The sequence below is a fragment of the Scophthalmus maximus genome, chromosome 19 (genome assembly GCF_022379125.1).
Source record: "Scophthalmus maximus strain ysfricsl-2021 chromosome 19, ASM2237912v1, whole genome shotgun sequence".
Taxonomy (NCBI): Eukaryota; Metazoa; Chordata; class Actinopteri; order Pleuronectiformes; family Scophthalmidae; genus Scophthalmus; species Scophthalmus maximus.
In genome coordinates, this window is record NC_061533.1 from 1302501 (window position 1) to 1322500 (window position 20000).

The window sequence follows — 20000 nt, forward strand, 5'->3', positions numbered from 1 at the left end:
CACACACACACACACACACACACAACCCGACATCAAGTACACACACACACACAAACACACACACACACACACAAACACACACACACACACACACACACACACAACCCGACATCAAGTACACACACACACACACACACACACACACAAACACACACACACACACACAAACACACACACACACACACACACACACACAACCCGACATCAAGTACACACACACACACAAACACACACACACACACACAAACACACACACACACACACACACACACACAACCCGACATCAAGTACACACACACACACACACACACACACACACACACACACACACACACCCCGACATCAAGTACACACACACACACACACACACCCCGACATCAAGTACACACACACACACACACACACACACACACACACACACCCCCCGACATCAAGTACACACACACACACACACACACACACACCCCGACATCAAGTACACACACACACACACACACACACACACACACCCCCCGACATCAAGTACACACACACACACACACACACACACACCCCGACATCAAGTACACACACACACACACACACACACACACCCCGACATCAAGTACACACACACACACACACACACACACACACACACACCCCGACATCAAGTACACACACACACACACACACACACACACACACCCCGACATCAAGTACACACTCATTTTCAGTTTATTGCTGACGATGCTGCTTATCGCCCCCTAGTGACAAAAAGAACAAAGAGTAGAGGACCCAGAGTCGATCCTTGTGGAACTCCGCATGAAACCAAGCTGGTTCTCCAGCCTATTACAGATGAATATTAATTCAGTGATATAAATATAAATCTGAACTGAGGTCTGCAGAGTTCCGAGCAGTAACTGTTGTTTGTGCAGGTTCATCCGACTGTGCGACAACACAAAGAGTTCAGAGAAGAAAAAGAAAGAGAAAGAGCAGAAGAAGAGGAGGAGCTGGAGAGGGTCTGGAGAGGAGGAGGAGGTGAAGAAGGACGGCAGAGAGAAGGAGTTCATCGAGGCCTACGTCAGCACGCTGAAGGACAGAGGTCACACTCGGACAGCAACATCTGTCATTTTATATATACATCATCGCATATCATAAATCTATCTATTATCTCACATTAAAATCTGAGGACAGGTGATCAGATAAACCAGCTGACGTGTTGTTTGTCCCTCTTCAGAAACCGTACCATACTCCACCACCAAGGTGTCCATATCCTGCCTGCTGTGAGGAGGAAGAGGAGGAGGAGGAGGAGGAAGAGAGAGAGGAAGAGGAGGAGGAAGAGGGAGAGGAGGAAGAGGAGGAGGAAGAGAGAGAGGAGGTGGAGGAAGAGGAAGAGGGAGAGGAGGAAGAGGAGGAGGAAGAGGGAGAGGAGGTGGAGGAAGAGGAAGAGGAGGTGGAGGAAGAGGAAGAGGGAGAGGAGGAAGAGGAGGAGGAAGAGGGAGAGGAGGTGGAGGAAGAGGAAGAGGGAGAGGGAGAGGAGGAGGAGGAAGAGAGAGAGGAGGTGGAGGAAGAGGAAGAGGGAGAGGAAGAGGAGGAAGAGGAGGAGGAGGAAGAAGGTTGGCCTGAAAGCTGAAACGGTTTGATACAGAACTTTCTAAGAAAAGATAAAAGTGAAATATAATACAATGGAAAATAAAATGACTTATGAATTAAGTTGTGACGAAATAAGTCAGAATTAAAGGTAAATGAAGTCATTAATTCAATTTGTTTTTTAAATTTGACACATTTTGTTTCATAAAATCAAAATAAGGACATTTTCATTAAAAAAAGATAAATTAAATATGAATAACATAAATGAATAAACTATTCAGAGATAAGTAAAGAAATGAAATGAATCAGACTTTCATTATTTTTCAGATATTTTTAAATCATGATTTAAATCATTTCTAACATTTAATTTTTTTTGCAGTGAGCTTCCACATTTTTTAGGCATTGTGAAGTTGAATTATAGGTTTAAAATTTGAAACTGTGGATTTATGATTTCATGAAGAGCGAGTGGATCTTTGGTTTGTTTTCAGATTATTTTTTCACTTTACAAAAATTACTTCCATTCCAAAAAACAGATTTCCAACATTTCAAACAGTTCGACTTCAACTCAGACGTCAGATTTTCATGCTCCGCCCCGTTTTTCACAATTTAATATTTGACACAAATTGTGTTGAATTGATTTCAAGTCAGTCATTTTCAATTAATTTTCATTTCTGACTGTGTCGTGTTTCAGTTGTTGTGACATTTCAATAAACTGGATTTATCTATTTGAAGAGTAAAAGTTGTGACCAAAGAGAAAATGTAAGAAATATGAAAGATGTATTTTTAAACAGGAAGGAATCCAATCGTGTGGTTAATAGTTTATTATAGTTTGTTTGTCTGGTGAATTGATTGATTTCACAAAAATATATTTTTTTATTTGACAGGTTTGAAGTTTTCAGATTAAAAAAAATAAATCAAATGAATTTCCGTTACAAAAAGTACATTACACATTATATTGTACATTATTCCGCAGTCAGTGATGTCATCTCCAGATCTGCTGCTGTTGGTAGATTTATATATTAATATTTGTGCTGCTCTGATGATAAACTGTGTGTTTTAACTGAATTTTTGAAAAATTTTAATAAATGTTGTTTGTGAAATATGAAGTGTTATCATCTTTAAATTGATCCCAAATCATTTTTAATTACAATTTCTTTTTTAATACACACATTTCTAGAGTTTGACCGATATAAATTCGGGGACAGATACAGATATTATAAAAAAAATTTCACCCCCAAACCGGTAGATTAATTTAACGCTAATTTTGATGTAAAATTTAGAAACATTAAATTTCTTCAATGTTAATTCTGTAAAATCAGTTTTCATATCAAGTTATCATAAACACAGATATCAACTGTGAAAGACTCAAATCAGTTGATTTAAAAAAAACAAACTAATAAACCGATCTGACTTGTTTGTTACAAAGTTATTTTTTAACAAAGTAAATTCAACAGTTAGAAATTAATTGATAAAAAACTGTAAGTCAACGAGTCAATACACTAATAAATGCAAAAAAAAGTCCAAATGTCAAATTCAATACTGTTCTCTTTATTATTATCATCATAGATATTATTCAAAATTAGGTTCTTAAGAAGATAAAAGATGCAACAACAACACGTCTCTTGGTTTCTATACAAAAACTGATATGAACACAGAGAATGATTTCGAGGCACATTCAGAGAAATTAAAGTGCAGCGTCAGAGGGGAGTAATACTGTCACATATATATATATATATATATATGACCCATATATTCAATATTACTATGTCATGTATTTGACTGCATCAGTAACTGTTTCTCTTCGAATGATAATAATTTCTCAGTAAACAGATTCATGAAGACCCGACGATTAAAAACACATCGTTGTCGTCGTCGTCACTGGAAAGTTTCACTTCAGTCAATATCACGTTTAGTAAAACTCGGATGTCAGATGTTAAATGTCTGAACAACTGACGTATAATAACTGGAGGAAAAAACAAAACTAGAGTCGAGACCAAAACAAATGTTGAAATATAAAATAATATCTGCTGATGTCGAGAGAGAAACTTTCCAGTGACACATGAACGAGGCGGCAGACGGGACGAAGACCCAGACACATACGAAGTGATGCATTCTGGGACATTCAGTAACATCTCTGCAGACTGACCTGTAGAAAAACATCCTGTAGGATCATCTGTCTCCGTTTGAAATCTTCAACGACCGAAAAACAAGATTCAAGTTTCAGTCGAGTCGGAGGAGTTTGGTTTTTTAAAAGGAGCGAGAGATTAAAAATTTTAATGAGCCAGAAATCTAAAGATTTTAATTTGAGTTAGAAAATAAGGTCTGGATGAAAACATCCTGCTGCGTCAACGGACAAATCCGCCGTGGCTAGAACGTGAGTGATTCATGAAGCTGCACGACATCATCGACTGCCATGACATCATCAAACACGACATCATCGACTGCCATGACATCATCGACCCCGGCGACAGGACACAGGGTGTTGATGCCCCCCCCCTTGTGTTCCATTCTACCTCAGCAGTCGGGGTGGTGATTTTTTTCCGACATCAAGGAGGTCGTAATTCCGAAAATTGTATTGGAACGATAAACCCGACTTCCGAGGTACGATGGAACCTGGGGGTGCGTTCGCGTTCATGAAAACACTGGACACATGATCCTGTACTCAGACCTGTACCCGCCACCAGGGGGCAGACACGAGCCCACCCACCGCAGTCAGGAGCTCGTGTTTGCCCGAACATCCGACAGAACCTAAATGCATCACGTCTCATCTACAGTAACGTGGAGCGAGCGACAGACGTGACGGAGTCGACCGTTTCAGCTCGGCGGCCACAAACGCCACGTCCGATGATGCCAATCAGAGAATCTCCGTCTTTCCCTGGAATGTGGCGGTTTGACCTTTTCACAAACAAACAAACATACAAACAAACAAACAAACAAACAAACGTAAAAAGGATGAAGAAAAAAAAAATGGCACAATTTGGTTTTTAAAACCTGCAGATTCTGAAAGTTGAACTCGGCGGCGAGAGCACAGAGGAGGAGGTCAGTAACTCGAGGAGCAGCAGCATCGCATCACACGTCTCATGGAGTTAAACACCAGATCACTGATAATGATCTGAGGATATGAACAGATCATCTGAGCTCGTGACACAAAGCGTCTGTTAAAACTAATCTTGTGTTTTCTTTGATGAGGTCGTTCCACTTCCTGAAGTCTTGTCGTCACATGATAATAAATCAGACTAATCAAATGTTCTAATAAATCAGAACCTGAGATATAAAAACCAAGAGCCTCAGATTGGAGCGACTGACTCGAGAGTCTGGATCAATAAATCTCAAACTGGAATCATGAAGTCCAGATCTTGAGTCTCCGTCCAGAGCTTTGAATGATTCCAACGCTCAATTCAAATAAACCGTCACAACGTTTCCCAGGAGAGGACGATGACGTCACGGCCGGTCGGTTTCCGCACATGCTCGGTGTGGCCTACTGTTGTCATAGTAACAGAGAGGTGCAGACGAGAGGTTTGATCGGCTGTGACATCACCGTCCCGGGGAACTTTTCAGTTAGAAAACACATCAGCTGTGAAGCCAATTCAACACACCTCCGCGCGGCGAGGGAGCTCTGCAGCCCCGAGTCGTAGGTGACTCGTGAGTGTGAAACGACAGAGGAAGTGATGTCATCATCTTTTCTTCATTCACCCATGAATCATTGAGTTTGTTTTTGTTTTTAATTTGATGTTGCAATCTTAGATCCACGATAAAGATATAATCGTGGATCTATTATATATTATTAACATCTGTAGAAAAATGGATTTTAAAAAATTATAATTGAATCAAATTCATCTTCAACTTGTCTGTTCGGGATCAGATCTGTTCTGAGAGTGAAACTGATATGATATTATCATATGTGTATTACTGATATGAATAAATATTGTTGTTGTTGACACTGATGTGTGACGACACGCCTGTTTACACAGTGTTTAAAATAATAAAGTGTAGCAGCAGATTCAGTTTACCGATAGAGAAGATTCGTTTGTAATTATCAATAATCAGAAATTATTTTCTGCTGATCGACAGATTGATGATGACGTGGAGCAGCTAAATGAAATATGAATAAGTGTCTGCAGCTGGTCAGTGCGCTCGCCGCCCGACGTTCCCAGATTCTCATCTGAACAATTGGAATCTGATAAAAATCAGATCAAATTAAAAAAAAAGCTGGTTTATTTTGAAAGGGGCGGGACCTGCAGAGGAGGCTGTCAGTCACATGCTGCTGTCCTGTAGGAGGGGCTCGATGTCCTCCATGTCACTGGTGGGCGTGGCCAGAGGGCCGGCGCTCTGAGCGTGTGCGGCGCCGGCACCGCTGGACTTGCGCGCTGAGCCGGTCTTGACGTCGGTCAGTGGCTGGTGCTCCGGGATGAAGACGGCGACGAGGAGGGCGAATAAGACGGCGCAAGCTCCGAACAGGAAGGGAGGGCCGGGGATGACGGACCTCTGCAGAGACAGAGACGGATATGACGTCATCAAAAAGTAAAAAGAAAATATAGTGTGTGTGTGTGTGTGTGTGTGTGTGTGTGTGTACCTCTGTGTTCTTGGCGGGTCGCCCCTCCACCGGCTCCATGTTGTCCAGCTCCACGTTGAAGAGGAAGAAGATGAAGCCGTAGAGAGCCGGACCCAGACCGTTACACAGACCTCGGATACCTGTGATCATCCCCTGAGCCACACCTGAGAACACACACACACACAAAGTTACGACCATCTTTCTCCCTAGGTCCTTTTGTTCTTTCCTTCCTCGTACTCACCTTGCTGGTCAGGTGCTGCACTGTGTGACACCAGAGCGGAGACTGCTGGGAAAGTGATGGACGACATGGCTGCTACTGTTCCTGCCGCCCACATCATCCTGAGGAAGATTGGTGAAGCAGAGAATCAAGCGCCTGATGTTAACGAGTATCAATAGTTCATATAAATGATCGTCTGAGGTGCGAGTGAACGAACTCTGATGTCGTTATTGATCTCAAGAGGATATGAAATCATATTCATTGTAAACGTCTGGTGACATATCACAGCTGTAGGCGGGACTCACCAGGGCTCGGAGCCGAAGCCGTACCAGGCGAGTTGGAAGAACTGGAAGCCGAGACCGAGCAGAACCGTGTTCTTGTTCCCTATGGTCCTCATGAGGACGCTGAGGAGGAGGGTCTGACACACACACACACACACACACACACACACACACACACACACACACACACACACACACACACACACACACACACACACACACACACACACACACACACACACACACACACACACACACACACACACACACACACACACACACACACACACACAATCACTTAATCTGTATGATTTTCACTTCACGTTAATTTGTTCGAGGTGCCATCAGCTGATTGGTTCAATACCTGTGCGACTATCGACAGGATTCCCACCATGGCGATGAAGGCGGCAATGGTGGCAGGAGAAAACTCGATCACCTGAAACACAAACACAAAGGTTTGCTCACTGCTACCTACTAACTGCTACCTACCAACAGCTAAATACTAACAGTTAACAGCTACCTCTGTGTGTGTGTGTGTGTGTGTGTCTCACCTGTCTCAGGTAGAGGAAGAAGCTGGAATACTGTCCGGCCTCCGGCAGGTAGGACAGGAACACTGTGACGCAGATCAGCAGCACTGTGGTGTCTTTCCCCACACGACGCAGCGACTGAACACAACACAATCAGCTGTGAGGTCACGACTTATTGACACAACTGTCAATCAATCAATCAACCAATCAACTTCCTCTGTGAACTCACAGCGAAGGGGTCGGCCTGCTCCCAGGAGATGGGGAAGCCCCAGGACGTCAGCCTCATCTTGTCCGGCAGCGACTCGGGGACGACGAAGAACACAAAGGCGATGTCCGCCACAGCGATCACCGTGGCAACCAGGACCACAAGGCTGTCCCCGTATTGGGCAGACAGGTAGGCCCCGATGGCGGGGCTCGTCACCAAGCTGGCTGCGAAGGTCGCCGAGACCTGATGAGACACGAAACACAGAGAGAGACGAGGTGAAGGTGAGCGACCCAACAGACAGTTTATGATGCATGTTCATGTGGGTGTCTCTAGCTACATTCACACCACTACATCACTGTTGCTATGGTTACGCCTGGCGGAGTTTTCCAGCCTGTGAATCAGAGACGTGTGGAAACGCTGCTGGTCCCGTTTCAGTGAGAAAACTCCAGGTTGTGTATAAGTTTGTAAACGATGACGCAGACGACGCCCACGTTCTCTTCCTGATTGGTTCTTAGAAGCTAGCAGGTTAGCCTATTAGCACTGTGAGTGAAGCTGAGAGCTGTTTGTGAAAGTTAAAAAATCCTCAAGTTCAACAGCGACTGGTAGCTGTTTACCTTTTTGCTAACTACTAACTGCTAATTACTAACTGCTAACTACTAACAGCTAACTACTAACTACTAACTGCTAATTACTAACTACTAACTGCTAACTACTAACTGCTAACTACTAACAGCTAACTGCTAATTACTAACTACTAACTGCTAACTGCTAATTACTAACTACTAACTGCTAATTACTAACTGCTAACAGCTAACTGCTAATTACTAACTACTAACTGCTAATTACTAACAGCTAACTACTAACTGCTAATTACTAACAGCTAACTACTAACTGCTAACTACTAACAGCTAATTACTAACTACTAATTACTAACTGCTAACTACTAACTGCTAATTACTAACAGCTAACTGCTAATTACTAACTACTAACTGCTAATTACTAACAGCTAACTGCTAATTACTAACAGCTAACTACTAACTGCTAACAACTACTTGTTAGCTGTAAGTGTCGCTATCACTTCCTGTCAGGAACAGTTTCACCTCGTCCCTGCTCTGACTTTTCACCATTGCTGTTCCTCCTTCAGGAGTTTCTGTTACTAAGCAACCGACCTGCAGAGGAGACAATCTACTTCCTGTTTACGACTGGATGGTCGTGTGTGTGTGTGTTGGTCCTGAACTCCCTGCCTCTGACCCTGATTCCAGAGGAAACACCATGAGTCGGCCGGTAGTTACCAGGCCGTAGGCCGTGCTCCTCTCGTGCTCCTCCGTGATGTCGGCGACGTAGGCGAAGATCACCGAGAAGGTCACGGCGAAGATCCCCGAGACCGAGATCAGAGCAAAATACCACCTGCACACAGAGACACGGGGAAACGCAGGATCACGACCAGAAGCTTGTTGACATGACAGTGAACAGACTGAACTTTAGATCACGACAGATCGTGATTGGCTGCTTGTAGAAAACAGGACATTTAAGGTAAAAGTAGAGCAACAACCATCACAGTGACACATTCCATGAAATCCTCCTCAGATCGACTGAGATTGAATCACATGACAGACATTCAGTGAGGACACGTGAGTAGATTTCATCATCCAGTCAAACACGTGGAGCCAACAGGAGTTTTTTTGTTGGAAACATGTTTGATGAAGTGATTTTTGTTAAAAAATTATCCAATGCATGAAACTTTCACATTTTTTTCCTTCCTACTGATTCATAAGGAGCCTCAGTTACCACAAACAGCAGCAGCTGGTTTCTGACTAAGAGTCTGATCAGAGACTGATCCTCAGATGATCACATGACAACATGTGACCCGTCAAACTCCCTCAGGCTGAGGAGTCGACGAGCTGCAGCAGATCCTGAACCCACACCACCAGACAAGACCAGACCAGACCAGAACAGAACAGACCAGACCAGACCAGAACAGACCAGACCAGACCAGACCAGACCAGAACAGACCAGACCAGAACAGAACAGAACAGAACAGAACAGAACAGACCAGACCAGACCAGACTGTCATAACTGCTGCACAAAATTCATCACAGAATCCTCATGTCTGTTTTTCTGACTTCAAACTGTCTTTCAGTTCAGCGTTTTGTTTTGATTTAATGTTATTTATCGCAGGCACACACACACACACACACACACACACACACACACACACACACACACACACACACACACACACACACACACACACACACACACACACACACACACACACACACACACACACACACACACACACACACACACACACACACACACACACACACACACACACACACACGGTGGTCTCACCAGGGGCTGATCCTCATGAAGGGGATGGGGGCACAGGTGAAGAAGACCGTCATGAGGAGGAAGGACTTCCTGCCCCAGATGTCTGAGAGAGCACCAATCAGAGGAGCCGACAGGAATGACAGGAAGCCCTGCGCACAACGCAACACAACGTTCATTACAACAAACTGCTTTAATAATCAATTAATTGTCACTTTCGTGAACATGAATCTGTCAGAGTCGGATGTTTTTACCTTCACTCCCTGAACCAGGCCGTTCATCAGGAAGGTGTGCTGAGGAAACGTCTCGTGGAGAACCTGACGACAACAACAACAACTACATCATCATCATCAGGTCCATCAGTCCATCCAAGTTTTACTTATGAGAAAACATTCAAACGAATTCCACGTCATGTCAAATTCATTCAAACTTTATTTTTTGAGAAAGTTTGATGAAACTCATTTTGTGTTTCAAACACAGGGACGCAGATGAGTAACTGATTATCAATTACATGTTTATTAAATTGATTAAAACTGACCAAAGATTGTGCATGTACGTGACAGACTTATTGTTACAGCTATAATCAACATTATGTATAACAATATAAACTCTCTCTCCTTTTGTCTGAGACACATGACAAGTCTGGAGCAGAAACAATTCTATGATCTATTGTTCTTTATCGTCAGGATCCTGTAGGAATGCTGACTTGTTTCCAGTGATCTGATTGGTTGTGGACCGGGTCATTCTGCGACCGCTCGGCTGAAACGTTCACCGTACGAGAAGCGCTGAGCCGATGTTGTTGTTGTGTGCCTTTTACTTACGGTGAGCATGGGCGTGGTCAGCAGCCCCCAGGCGAAGAACTCCAGGAAGATCACCACCACCGCATGAGTGACTTTGGCTCGGCCTCGTCCGGGCTGCGGTGAGAAAGAGAGGGAAGAGGAGGGAAGAGGAGAGGAAACATGAATTATTCACCTGTGGGTAGAAAATAGCCTCTGACCTCTGCACTGTGCTGAGACACTGGTTTACAGTCACAGCAGTAACCGGGGTTCTCCTCGTATACATGAGTGAGGAAGAATGTGAAGAATGACGCGAGTAACTCTGCCTCCGGTGCAGCAGGTGGCGCTCTAACAGCGTCCGCCTCGTTCGGAATAAGACTATTTCTTCCGGTTGACTTGTCAAAATCACAACAACTTGGAAAGCGGAGGAGAGCATGGTCGACTCTTCAGAGCTGAACATCTTGTACATTCTCTACGCCTCCGTAACGTTACGTTGCCGTGGCGACGTCCTCGTGTTTAAATCCCCTGGTTACTACAGGAGTTATCTAGGTCTGTTGACCTGTGAGGTGTTTTACAGGTTTTGACTCAACCTGAATATAATCAGGTTTCTAAACTGCATGTGAACGACCTGACAAACTGAGTCCCACAGTCCAACAACTGGAACAATTCTCCAGGTTGTGTATCGTGTATAAAACACACTGATCCCAGATCATGGAGTTCAAACATTAAACAGTTTTTATTGATTTTGTCAAGTTGTCTGTGATCGTCAAGTTCCAGCAGCTTTTTAAAAAATCTACGATTTTAATCAAATGTAGTGTATTAATTATATATATATATATATATATATATATATATATATATATATATATATATAAACAATGAAACGTCACAGTAAACGTTTTGTAATTATTTCATTGCGATGACTGTAGTTTCCTGATACTATTGACATACTGTTACATTAGTAATGTATCTATAGCAGGACCTTTACTTGTGATGGAGTACTTCTACTCTTACGTAGTAGTACTTCTACTCTGATGTAGTAGTACTTCTACTCTGATGTAGTACTACCTTTACTCTGACGTAGTACTACTTCTTCTCTGAGGTAGTAGTACTTTTACTCTGAGGTAGTAGTACTTCTACTCTGAGGTAGTAGTACTTCTACTCTGACGTAGTATTACCTTTACTCTGACGTAGTAGTACTTCTACTCTGAGGTAGTGGTAGTACTTCTAGTCTGAGGTAGTAGTACTTTTACTCTGAGGTAGTAGTACTTTTACTCTGACGTAGTAGTACTCCTACTCTGAGGTAGTGGTACTTTTACTTCTTCCTCCAGGACACGTCAGAGTACAGAGGAGAACCTGCAGTTAGCCTCAGCTAACTAGCCGGTTAGCTAGTTTGAGATCAGAGCTAACGGAGTCTGAGCGCTAGCTGCTAGCTGCTAGCTGCTAACGACGCTAACGACACTAAACGAGCGCCCCCTCCAGCGGCTTCACGCGCTCCGTCTGTCTTTGGGTTTGTTCGCTTTGTATCTTTACTTGAGCGGGCGGTGCTAACTGGCCCGCTGCCGCGCTGCACTCACCGGGCTCCGGACCGACATGATGTCGCTGGCCTCGGTCGATGTTTTCTCCCGGTTCATCTCACATCTTGCCGCGACGATTGTCACGTCGAGTGCGCGGTGTCCGGCATCCCCCTGCGGCCCGTCCGTCTCTTCCAGGGTGTCCCGCTGTGTGAGTGTGACTACGTCCCTGCGGCGCTCTCATGGACCTGGATCTGGACCGGGTTGGACCGGGTCGCACCGGGGCGGTCGACTGTGGCGGAGACTCGGCTTCTCGGTTCTTTGACCCGAATTCCTCCGCTCTGGCTGGAGTGTAACTGCCGGTCACTTTGCTTTGTATCACCTGAGTCTCCCGGGCGAGCGGTGCTGTCGCTTCGTGTCGATCAGTGTAGACGTAACGTGCACAAACACCGCCCCGATGTGCCGTTCCGGTCGCACAGAACGAAGGCGATTTCGCCCGCTCCTCTCTACCAGCTGCTTCGAGATCAGCTGTTATTCCTGTTGACTCCGTGAACAGCTGGAGGACCTGACTCCGGATCAGATCACTGGTCCCCGGTCTGCTCCGCGACTCTGTACACGGGGAAAGACGAGCGCCACCTGCCGAGCCGCCGCTGCACTGCAGAGCAGCGACTGTTTGATATGATTAACGTCGCTCGGTGTCGGTGCGAGTCTCGTGTCTGCGCGCAGCAGCGACCGGATCGTGTCCGCGTGTAACCGCCTGTAACCGTCGCGGCGCAGCCCGGTGAAGAAAACAGGTCACAACCAAGAGAGTCAGTATTTGGCAGGAAAGCGCAGAGGCCGAGCTCGCTGAGCAACATTCCGATGGATCACTATTTAGCAAGAGAGAGAAAGGCGGGACTCGGCGGCGCAAGAATTTTTTGGCTTTAATGGAAAAACCTGCAGAAAACTGCGTCAAGCTCCCGCCGTAATACTCCACACTACCGGGCGGGGGTTTTCAGAATAAACCCGGACATGACAATTTTCACATTTGATGGTTTTTAGATGACGATTCTTTTTGAAGATGAAACTATGTATAAATATTAGAGGCCGACCGATATCGATTTTTTTCGGGGCCGATGCCGATATCGATTTTAGAGAGTACAATATTCCTGATACCGATACACATACATGTATTTTAAATCTGTCAATAATTTCTAAGATGCCGTTATCAAACCTTCATGACAAAGAAATGTAATGAAAGATATTTTAGTTTAACCATGGACTTTATCATTCAAAACAAATAGAACTTACAAATACAACCAAATAAATATAATTTGAATAAAGAAAATGAAATGTAAAAACATAAATGCACATTTAAAGGCTCGTATCTGTTGGCCCATGATATCGGTTGGTCGGGCTCTAATAAATAAAAGACTAATATATATATATATATAAGGCAAAAGATTTTTTTGTTGCCAAAGAGGAAAACATAATGTGTTATAAACTTAGTTGTCATCTCTGTCAATCTACAGTATCTTGTTCTGGTGATATGGAAAAACACAAACCTGCTGATTTTCTCTAGAATTAAAAACGTCTTCTGGTTATTAAGACATATTTTTCTCACTATGACTTGAAAGTTTCACGTTGTAATGTGATAACTTTCTCATTAAAACGAGGTCTGTAACAAATTGTTTTTGTCTCATCTGTGCACGTTCTTAAGAAGTCAAAATCTGCTGGAAAGGTGTGTTGCCAAACATTTTAGGAAACAAGTAGATATCGAGATTTTAACGTGAAACTTTCCCGTTATAACGACAAAAATATGTCGTAGTAACGAGAAACACCGGTGATATTTTTAATTTCAATGTGACAGTTCAGCACTTCCGTTGTATCTTGCTCACCAGATGCTGGGTCATTATTTATAATAAAAATATAAAATCGCATTGCATCAAAATTGCTTTTATTTTGAAGGCCTCGCTGCCCTGTTTCCGCCCGCCCTCCATCTTGGCGCAGTTAACTTGACGCAGCGCAGACGCAGGAGGAGGCAGAGCGGATCGATGTGATCGACGGCGGCTGATCAGGATCATGATGCGACGCTGATTGAACATCGGTAAGAACCCGCGGCCTCGGACCCTCGGACCGACCCGGACCGGGCCGCTCGTCCGCTGCGGGGGTTTACCGCAGAGCAGCTAGCTTAGCGCCAGAGTGTTCCTGCTAACAGACGCCCCCCCCCCCCCCCCCCCCCCCCCCGCTCCCTTTGTTCGCTTGCGCCTTTTTTTGCACCGATGCGGATTTTTGTAAATACTGACGCAATATGGACTGAACCACTGAGCTGAGTTAGTGAGGAGGGTCATGACCTCATCTTCATCCTCATCTTCATCTTCATCAGCCGCCAAAACAACCAGCAGCTCATCACCTGTGTGTGTGTGAATGTCTGTGTGTGTGTCTGTGTGTGTATGTGTGTGTGTGTCTCAGGTAACTCAGGTGTTTGACATGTTGATGACCTGATGACTCAGGTCTTTACCATAGACTGTATATGATCAATAATCGTCTTCATATACAGTCACTGATCGTCTTTATATACAGTCAGTGATTGTCTTTATATACAGTCAGTGATGGTCTTTATATACAGTCACTGATCGTCTTTATATACAGTCAGTGATCGTCTTTATATACAGTCAGTGATCGTCTTTATATACAGTCACTGATCGTCTTCATATACAGTCACTGATCGTCTTTATATACAGTCTCTGATTGTCTTTATATACAGTCAGTGATCGTCTTTATATACAGTCACTGATCGTCTTTATATACAGTCTCTGATCGTCTTTATATACAGTCTCTGATCGTCTTTATATACAGTCACTGATCGTCTTTATATACAGTCTCTGATCGTCTTCATATACAGTCACTGATCGTCTTTATATACAGTCTCTGATCGTCTTTATATACAGTCACTGATCGTCTTTATATACAGTCAGTGATCGTCTTTATATACAGTCACTGATCGTCTTCATATACAGTCACTGATCGTCTTTATATACAGTCTCTGATTGTCTTTATATACAGTCAGTGATCGTCTTTATATACAGTCACTGATCGTCTTTATATACAGTCTCTGATTGTCTTTATATACAGTCAGTGATCGTCTTTATATACAGTCACTGATCGTCTTTATATACAGTCTCTGATTGTCTTTATATACAGTCACTGATCGTCTTTATATACAGTCTCTGATTGTCTTTATATACAGTCACTGATCGTCTTTATATACAGTCACTGATCGTCTTTATATACAGTCTCTGATCGTCTTTATATACAGTCAGTGATCGTCTTTATATACAGTCACTGATCGTCTTTATATACAGTCAGTGATCGTCTTTATATACAGTCAGTGATTGTCTTTATATACAGTCAGTGATGGTCTTTATATACAGTCAGTGGTTGAAAATTGTTTTAATTGTTATTACTCTGGAATCAGCCAATGAAAGTTCAGTGGGAGGATACTGTATATAATATATAAGAATATGTTATATATTATATAGTACCGAGCAGAAGGATGGAGGATTCGACCTTTGACCTCTGAGGTTGTGACCTGTGTATGTGAATTTCCGAGCTAACAAGGATTATTGAAGGTTATAGATTATGGATGTGAACAGGATATGACATCACGTCTCCTCCCTCAGGCTCCTCGCAGCGTCTCCTCATCGCGTCCATCAGCTGCTGCGACGTGGCCTCAGTCTCCAGGTGATAGTCTGAACCCGGCCCCGGATGCAGTCTGTCCCGGGCCCAGCCTAGTTCCTGGAGCTCCTTCTCTCCCCACCACCTCCTCCCTCCTTTCCCTTTCCCTACCCTTTCCCCTCCCCTCCCCGCCCCCACCCCCCCTTGCCTAAACCTGTCAGACTCCAGCAGTTAGCCTGGACCGGTGGCCTGGCTGGCTGCCCCCTACAGGTGGATGAATGAAGACCCCATTCAAGAGTCCAGCGGCCCCGCGGCCCCGAGCAGACGGGGGTGAGTCTCACACACGCACACACACACACACACACACACACACACACGTCAAAGTGCATCGGTCACCATGTCGGTGGAACTTCTGCTTCTCGGAGCTGAAGACGCCCGTGGACAGAAACACTGAAGGAGAGACCTCAACTACGACTCCCATGGTGCAGTTCACTAACAAACGTCCAATCACAGAGCTTCACGTTGTGTTTCGAGCTGCTGAGGCTCATGGGTAATGGAGTGTGTGTGTGTGTGGAGCAGAAACTAAATATAAACATGTGATCACATGACGTGATCCAGGAGAGGAACCAGAAACCAACACTCATGAAACACGTGAAGAATCTGGTCCCTGAATGCACCACCTCTCTGTGCTCAATGTGTGTGTGTGTGTGTGTGTGTGTGTGTGTGTGTGTGTGTGTGTGTGTGTGTGTGTGTGTGTGTGTGTGTGTGTGTGCGCGTTTCAGGACATTCAGGCGTGTCGGCAAACATGATGAAGAAAAAGAACTCGCACAAGTAAGTGTCATCAGATCCACATGAGTCCTGAGTTTTTCGATGTGAGTCTTTGTTTACATTTCCTAACTTTATGTTTTGACATAAAAATCTAATTTGAAACGATAAAGAAAACTTGACTCCTCCTCCTCTTTTTCCTCCTGCAGGAAACAGAGGACCAGTGTTGGTCCCAGTAAGACTCTGACTCCGCCCCGCAGGAACATCGTTGGCTGCAGGATCCAGCACATCTGGAAGGAGGGAAGTGAGTGAGCCGCCGCTGATGCACTTATTAATAATTATTCATCAACATGTTTATGTGTCTAACAGCTGCTGTTGAGTGAACACATTGAAATACAGCAGAGGTGATGGAGGAGTGTTTGACAGTTGTTGGTTTGTGGCTCCGCCTCCTCTCAGGTAAGTCGTCCCAGTGGAAGGGGACAGTCCTGGACCAGGTGCCCGTCAACCCGTCCCTCTACCTGATCAAGTACGACGGCTTCGACTGCATCTACGGTCTGGAGCTTTATGGAGACGAGCGTGTGGTCGGGCTGGAGGTGCTGCCCGACAGAGTGGGTGAGGACGGAGGCAGGGAGTTAGAATCCCTGGATACATGAGACGTGGTTATGATTCATATATATACATGATGATCAGTGAGGCGACGGACACAGGGCAACAAGTAGAAAGAATCATAGACTGGACCAATCATGAGTCCCCGGGGGGCGGGGCTTATGACCTGTAGTGCAGCCAGACATCGGGGGGCGGGGCTTGTGACCTGTAGTGCAGCCAGACATCGGGGGGCGGGGCTTGTGACCTGTCCTGCAGTCAGACACCAGGGGGCGATCCAGGGTATTTTCAGTCTGTGAGTTGAGCTGCTTCCGAGGCCCGGATGGTAACCGTATATTAATACACGTTGTCTGTGATTGGTCCAGCTCCGGCCCGTGTGAGCGACTCGATGCTGGCGGAGACGATGATCGGCAAGGCGGTGGAGCACATGTTCGAGACGGAGGACGGGCCGAAGGAGGAGTGGAGGGGGATGGTTCTGGCCCGGGCTCCCATCATGACAGCCTGGTTCTACATCACCTACGAGAAAGACCCGGTCCTCTACATGTACCAGCTGCTGGACGACTACAAGGAGGGCGACCTGCGCATCATGCCCGACTCCAGTGAGTCACGTGGTCGCCGCCCGGCAGTGACATCATCACGTCCGACGGATTCATCTCTCTTTAAAAAAAAGAACGTGGCCAACACATTATGATGATAGCAATATATCTGCTGATATATAAAAGGTTCCACGTTCTCGCCCGGGTCTTGTATTTCTGGTCGCATAAAACCAGACGTTAACGTTGTGGCTATGTGGTCGTACGATGTCGTCGTTTCTCCAGAGTCAAACGCCCTGAAACACAGATTGTACCTGGTGACTTTTCAAAATAAAAGTAATTATCCACAATCTCTGTCTCCCCCTGCAGACGACAGCGTGGCGGCGGAGCGTGAGCCCGGCGAGGTGGTCGACAGTCTGGTGGGCAAACAGGTGGAGTACGCCAAGGAGGACGGCGGCAAGCGGTCGGGGATGGTCATCCACCAGGTGGAGGCCAAACCCTCCGTCTACTTCATCAAGTTCGACGACGACTTCCACATCTACGTCTACGACCTGGTCAAAACGTCCTAAGACCAGAGGAGCCGGTCCGGGACGCCCCGTAAAGACATTGACTCGTCCTGCCTAGATCCACCGAACACGCCCTCCATCGCCGCCCCGCCCTCCCAGTGAAGGTCTGAAACATCTCAAGACTCCGCCCTCGGTGGAGACGCCCCAGGCGGATCATTCCCCGTTTTTGTTTTTACTGTCGTATTTTGATGAAACGCCTTAAAACACCGGAGAAGAAACAAAAGGTTCCAGACCCACTGCAGGGTCGTGAGCAGTCGCTCGTCAGTATCCAGATCCTCGTCAGGACGTTTCCTCCGACTCGATCCTGAGACCCCTCTGGTCCGAACAGACCTGGACCCATCGCCGCCTTCCTCCGGGTCGGAGTCTGTCTGGGTTCACGAAGGGACGGAACTTTAGGAACATGGAAAACGTCGCCCCAGGGCTCGAACCCGTCTCGACCATCAGCTGGTCTGCTGAGACGCAGTGACCCCGCCCCCCCGCTAAACAAAGACGCTTATCGCAGGACGCCATGGAGGAACCAGAGCACGCAGACTCTTTACCCACAATGACTTTCAGCTCGGAGAGAAACCGCCACGCTACGACGTCGTCGCTTTATACATTTTTTTTTACCTTTGAACGTCCTCTCATTTGTTTCTCTTGTTTCTGATTCAGTTCCACGATTTCAACGTAAAGTTTCCACTGATGTTTTTAAAAGGTTGAATTTTCTGTCTGATGTTTTTTATTGTTGTGCCAAAAAATGTTTCCAGAAAAGTATTTAAGTGTTGTTGAAACTTGAACAACCTGTTTGACGTCTGTGATCTGAATAGACACATTAAATAAACTATGGGGTTAAAGTCGAGGAGGGGTCAAGGGTCATCGGACCCCGATGATCCTCTAACGTCACTGAATCAGTCTTCACGTTTAATAAAAACCATAATGTGAGCATGACGTATTAGAAAACTTCACATCTCTGAACTCGAGGTCACTTTAAACCCCGCCCCTCCAGCGTCCGGCCCCTCTTTAACCCCCCCAGTTGTTTTATCAATCTGTGGTTCTGTGTTTTGTTTCTGTTTCAGTTCTTGTGTGTTGGAGCTGCAGCGTCACTTTGTTTTCTTCTGGACCGTCTCTGCTTGGCGGCGAGAAGCTCGGGGGTTCGATCCCGGCGGCTTTGGGGACGTTCGCCGTGTGGGATTATTATTGTTTTTAATAACGTGTAAACATGTCAATTGACATATCAGCTCCCTGCGTAATCCTCATGCTCAGTCCAGCGGGGGCCGGAAGAGACGTTGTCAATCATTTCACTTCCTCGCGCTCTCAGCTGATGTAGCTCCGCCCACCACATGTCATGGGCCTGAAAACAAAATGTTTTGGAAAAGTGGATTTTCTCTCTGGATTTAAATCGAGAACGTTCCTGGTTACATTTCCTGAACATTTAGTTGTTTGTCCTGATCCTGGAATCTAGAACTTTTACACCCCGTCATCGCTGCTCTGGATCAGCGCTCTGACTCTAGAACACGGAGACTCTGGAAAGTTATTCTGCGGACGTTTTTGTGAACATAAATTCTCATCATGGAACTTTCACGCTCCGATTCCAGAACGATTACGTTGCAGCTCAGAATCAGTGGTGTTGGTTCCACAAGTAGTTTAGCATCTTGTTCTAGAATCTGTGATTTGACTCTGGGACACGTCCCATCGTGCACGAGGAATAACAAATTAACTGTTCTTTAATTGACAACTTCAGATTCTAGAAGATGGAGACTGTTGTTCTGAATCTAGAAACACAGCTAATGTGAGTTCTGGAACAATTTACTTAAGATTAAATCACTTATTCTGCTTATAGAATCTGGTATTTAATAGATGATATTGATTACTGCTCTAGAATCTGCTTTTCTGATTTTCTGGTATGTTTCCCCTAAATCCAA

General features: G+C 45.2%; 3 protein-coding genes across 9 annotated transcripts in view; 2 read left to right on the plus strand and 1 right to left on the minus strand.

The window, feature by feature from the left end:
- Window positions 1-1329, plus strand: part of lrrc2 (leucine rich repeat containing 2) — a 6413-nt gene extending 5084 nt beyond the window's left edge. For all 5 annotated transcript variants that reach the window (XM_047329062.1, XM_047329065.1, XM_035639824.2 and 2 more), the window contains 2 exons: window positions 918-1084; window positions 1220-1329. In XM_047329062.1, coding sequence (XP_047185018.1) covers window positions 918-1084; window positions 1220-1269 — 217 coding nt within the window. In that variant the 3' untranslated portion in view covers window positions 1270-1329. The remainder of the gene's footprint in view (window positions 1-917; window positions 1085-1219) is intronic.
- A 1770-nt stretch (window positions 1330-3099) lies between these two features.
- On the minus strand, window positions 3100-12916 carry mfsd14bb (major facilitator superfamily domain containing 14Bb). 2 transcript variants are annotated; one of them, XM_035639159.2, is made up of 13 exons: window positions 12039-12916; window positions 10507-10599; window positions 9940-10002; window positions 9710-9837; window positions 8647-8761; window positions 7379-7597; window positions 7174-7287; window positions 6987-7058; window positions 6647-6759; window positions 6366-6463; window positions 6146-6288; window positions 5808-6057; window positions 3100-4467 (listed from the first exon to the last, which is right to left on the minus strand). In XM_035639159.2, exons 1-12 carry the CDS (start codon window positions 12093-12095, stop codon window positions 5827-5829), a joined length of 1446 nt encoding a protein of 481 aa, XP_035495052.1. In that variant the 5' UTR covers window positions 12096-12916; the 3' UTR covers window positions 3100-4467; window positions 5808-5826. The 2 variants fall into 2 exon arrangements, with proteins under 2 accessions (XP_035495052.1, XP_035495051.1); XM_035639158.2 differs by having other exon boundaries at window positions 3100-6057; window positions 12039-12914.
- Window positions 12917-13927: 1011 nt separating this feature from the next.
- Window positions 13928-20000, plus strand: part of spinb (spindlin b) — a 7418-nt gene continuing 1345 nt past the window's right edge. The window contains exons 1-7 of one of the 2 annotated variants that reach the window (XM_035639160.2): window positions 13928-14061; window positions 15638-15962; window positions 16415-16463; window positions 16607-16701; window positions 16854-17009; window positions 17366-17599; window positions 17903-20000. The exon at window positions 17903-20000 is cut by the window's right edge and continues 1345 nt beyond it. In XM_035639160.2, the coding sequence (XP_035495053.1) occupies window positions 15911-15962; window positions 16415-16463; window positions 16607-16701; window positions 16854-17009; window positions 17366-17599; window positions 17903-18102 (786 nt within the window). In that variant the 5' untranslated portion in view covers window positions 13928-14061; window positions 15638-15910 and the 3' untranslated portion in view covers window positions 18103-20000. Of the gene's footprint in view, window positions 14062-15637; window positions 15963-16414; window positions 16505-16606; window positions 16702-16853; window positions 17010-17365; window positions 17600-17902 lie in introns of those variants that run through there. The other variant, XM_035639161.2, reaches the window with a different exon arrangement.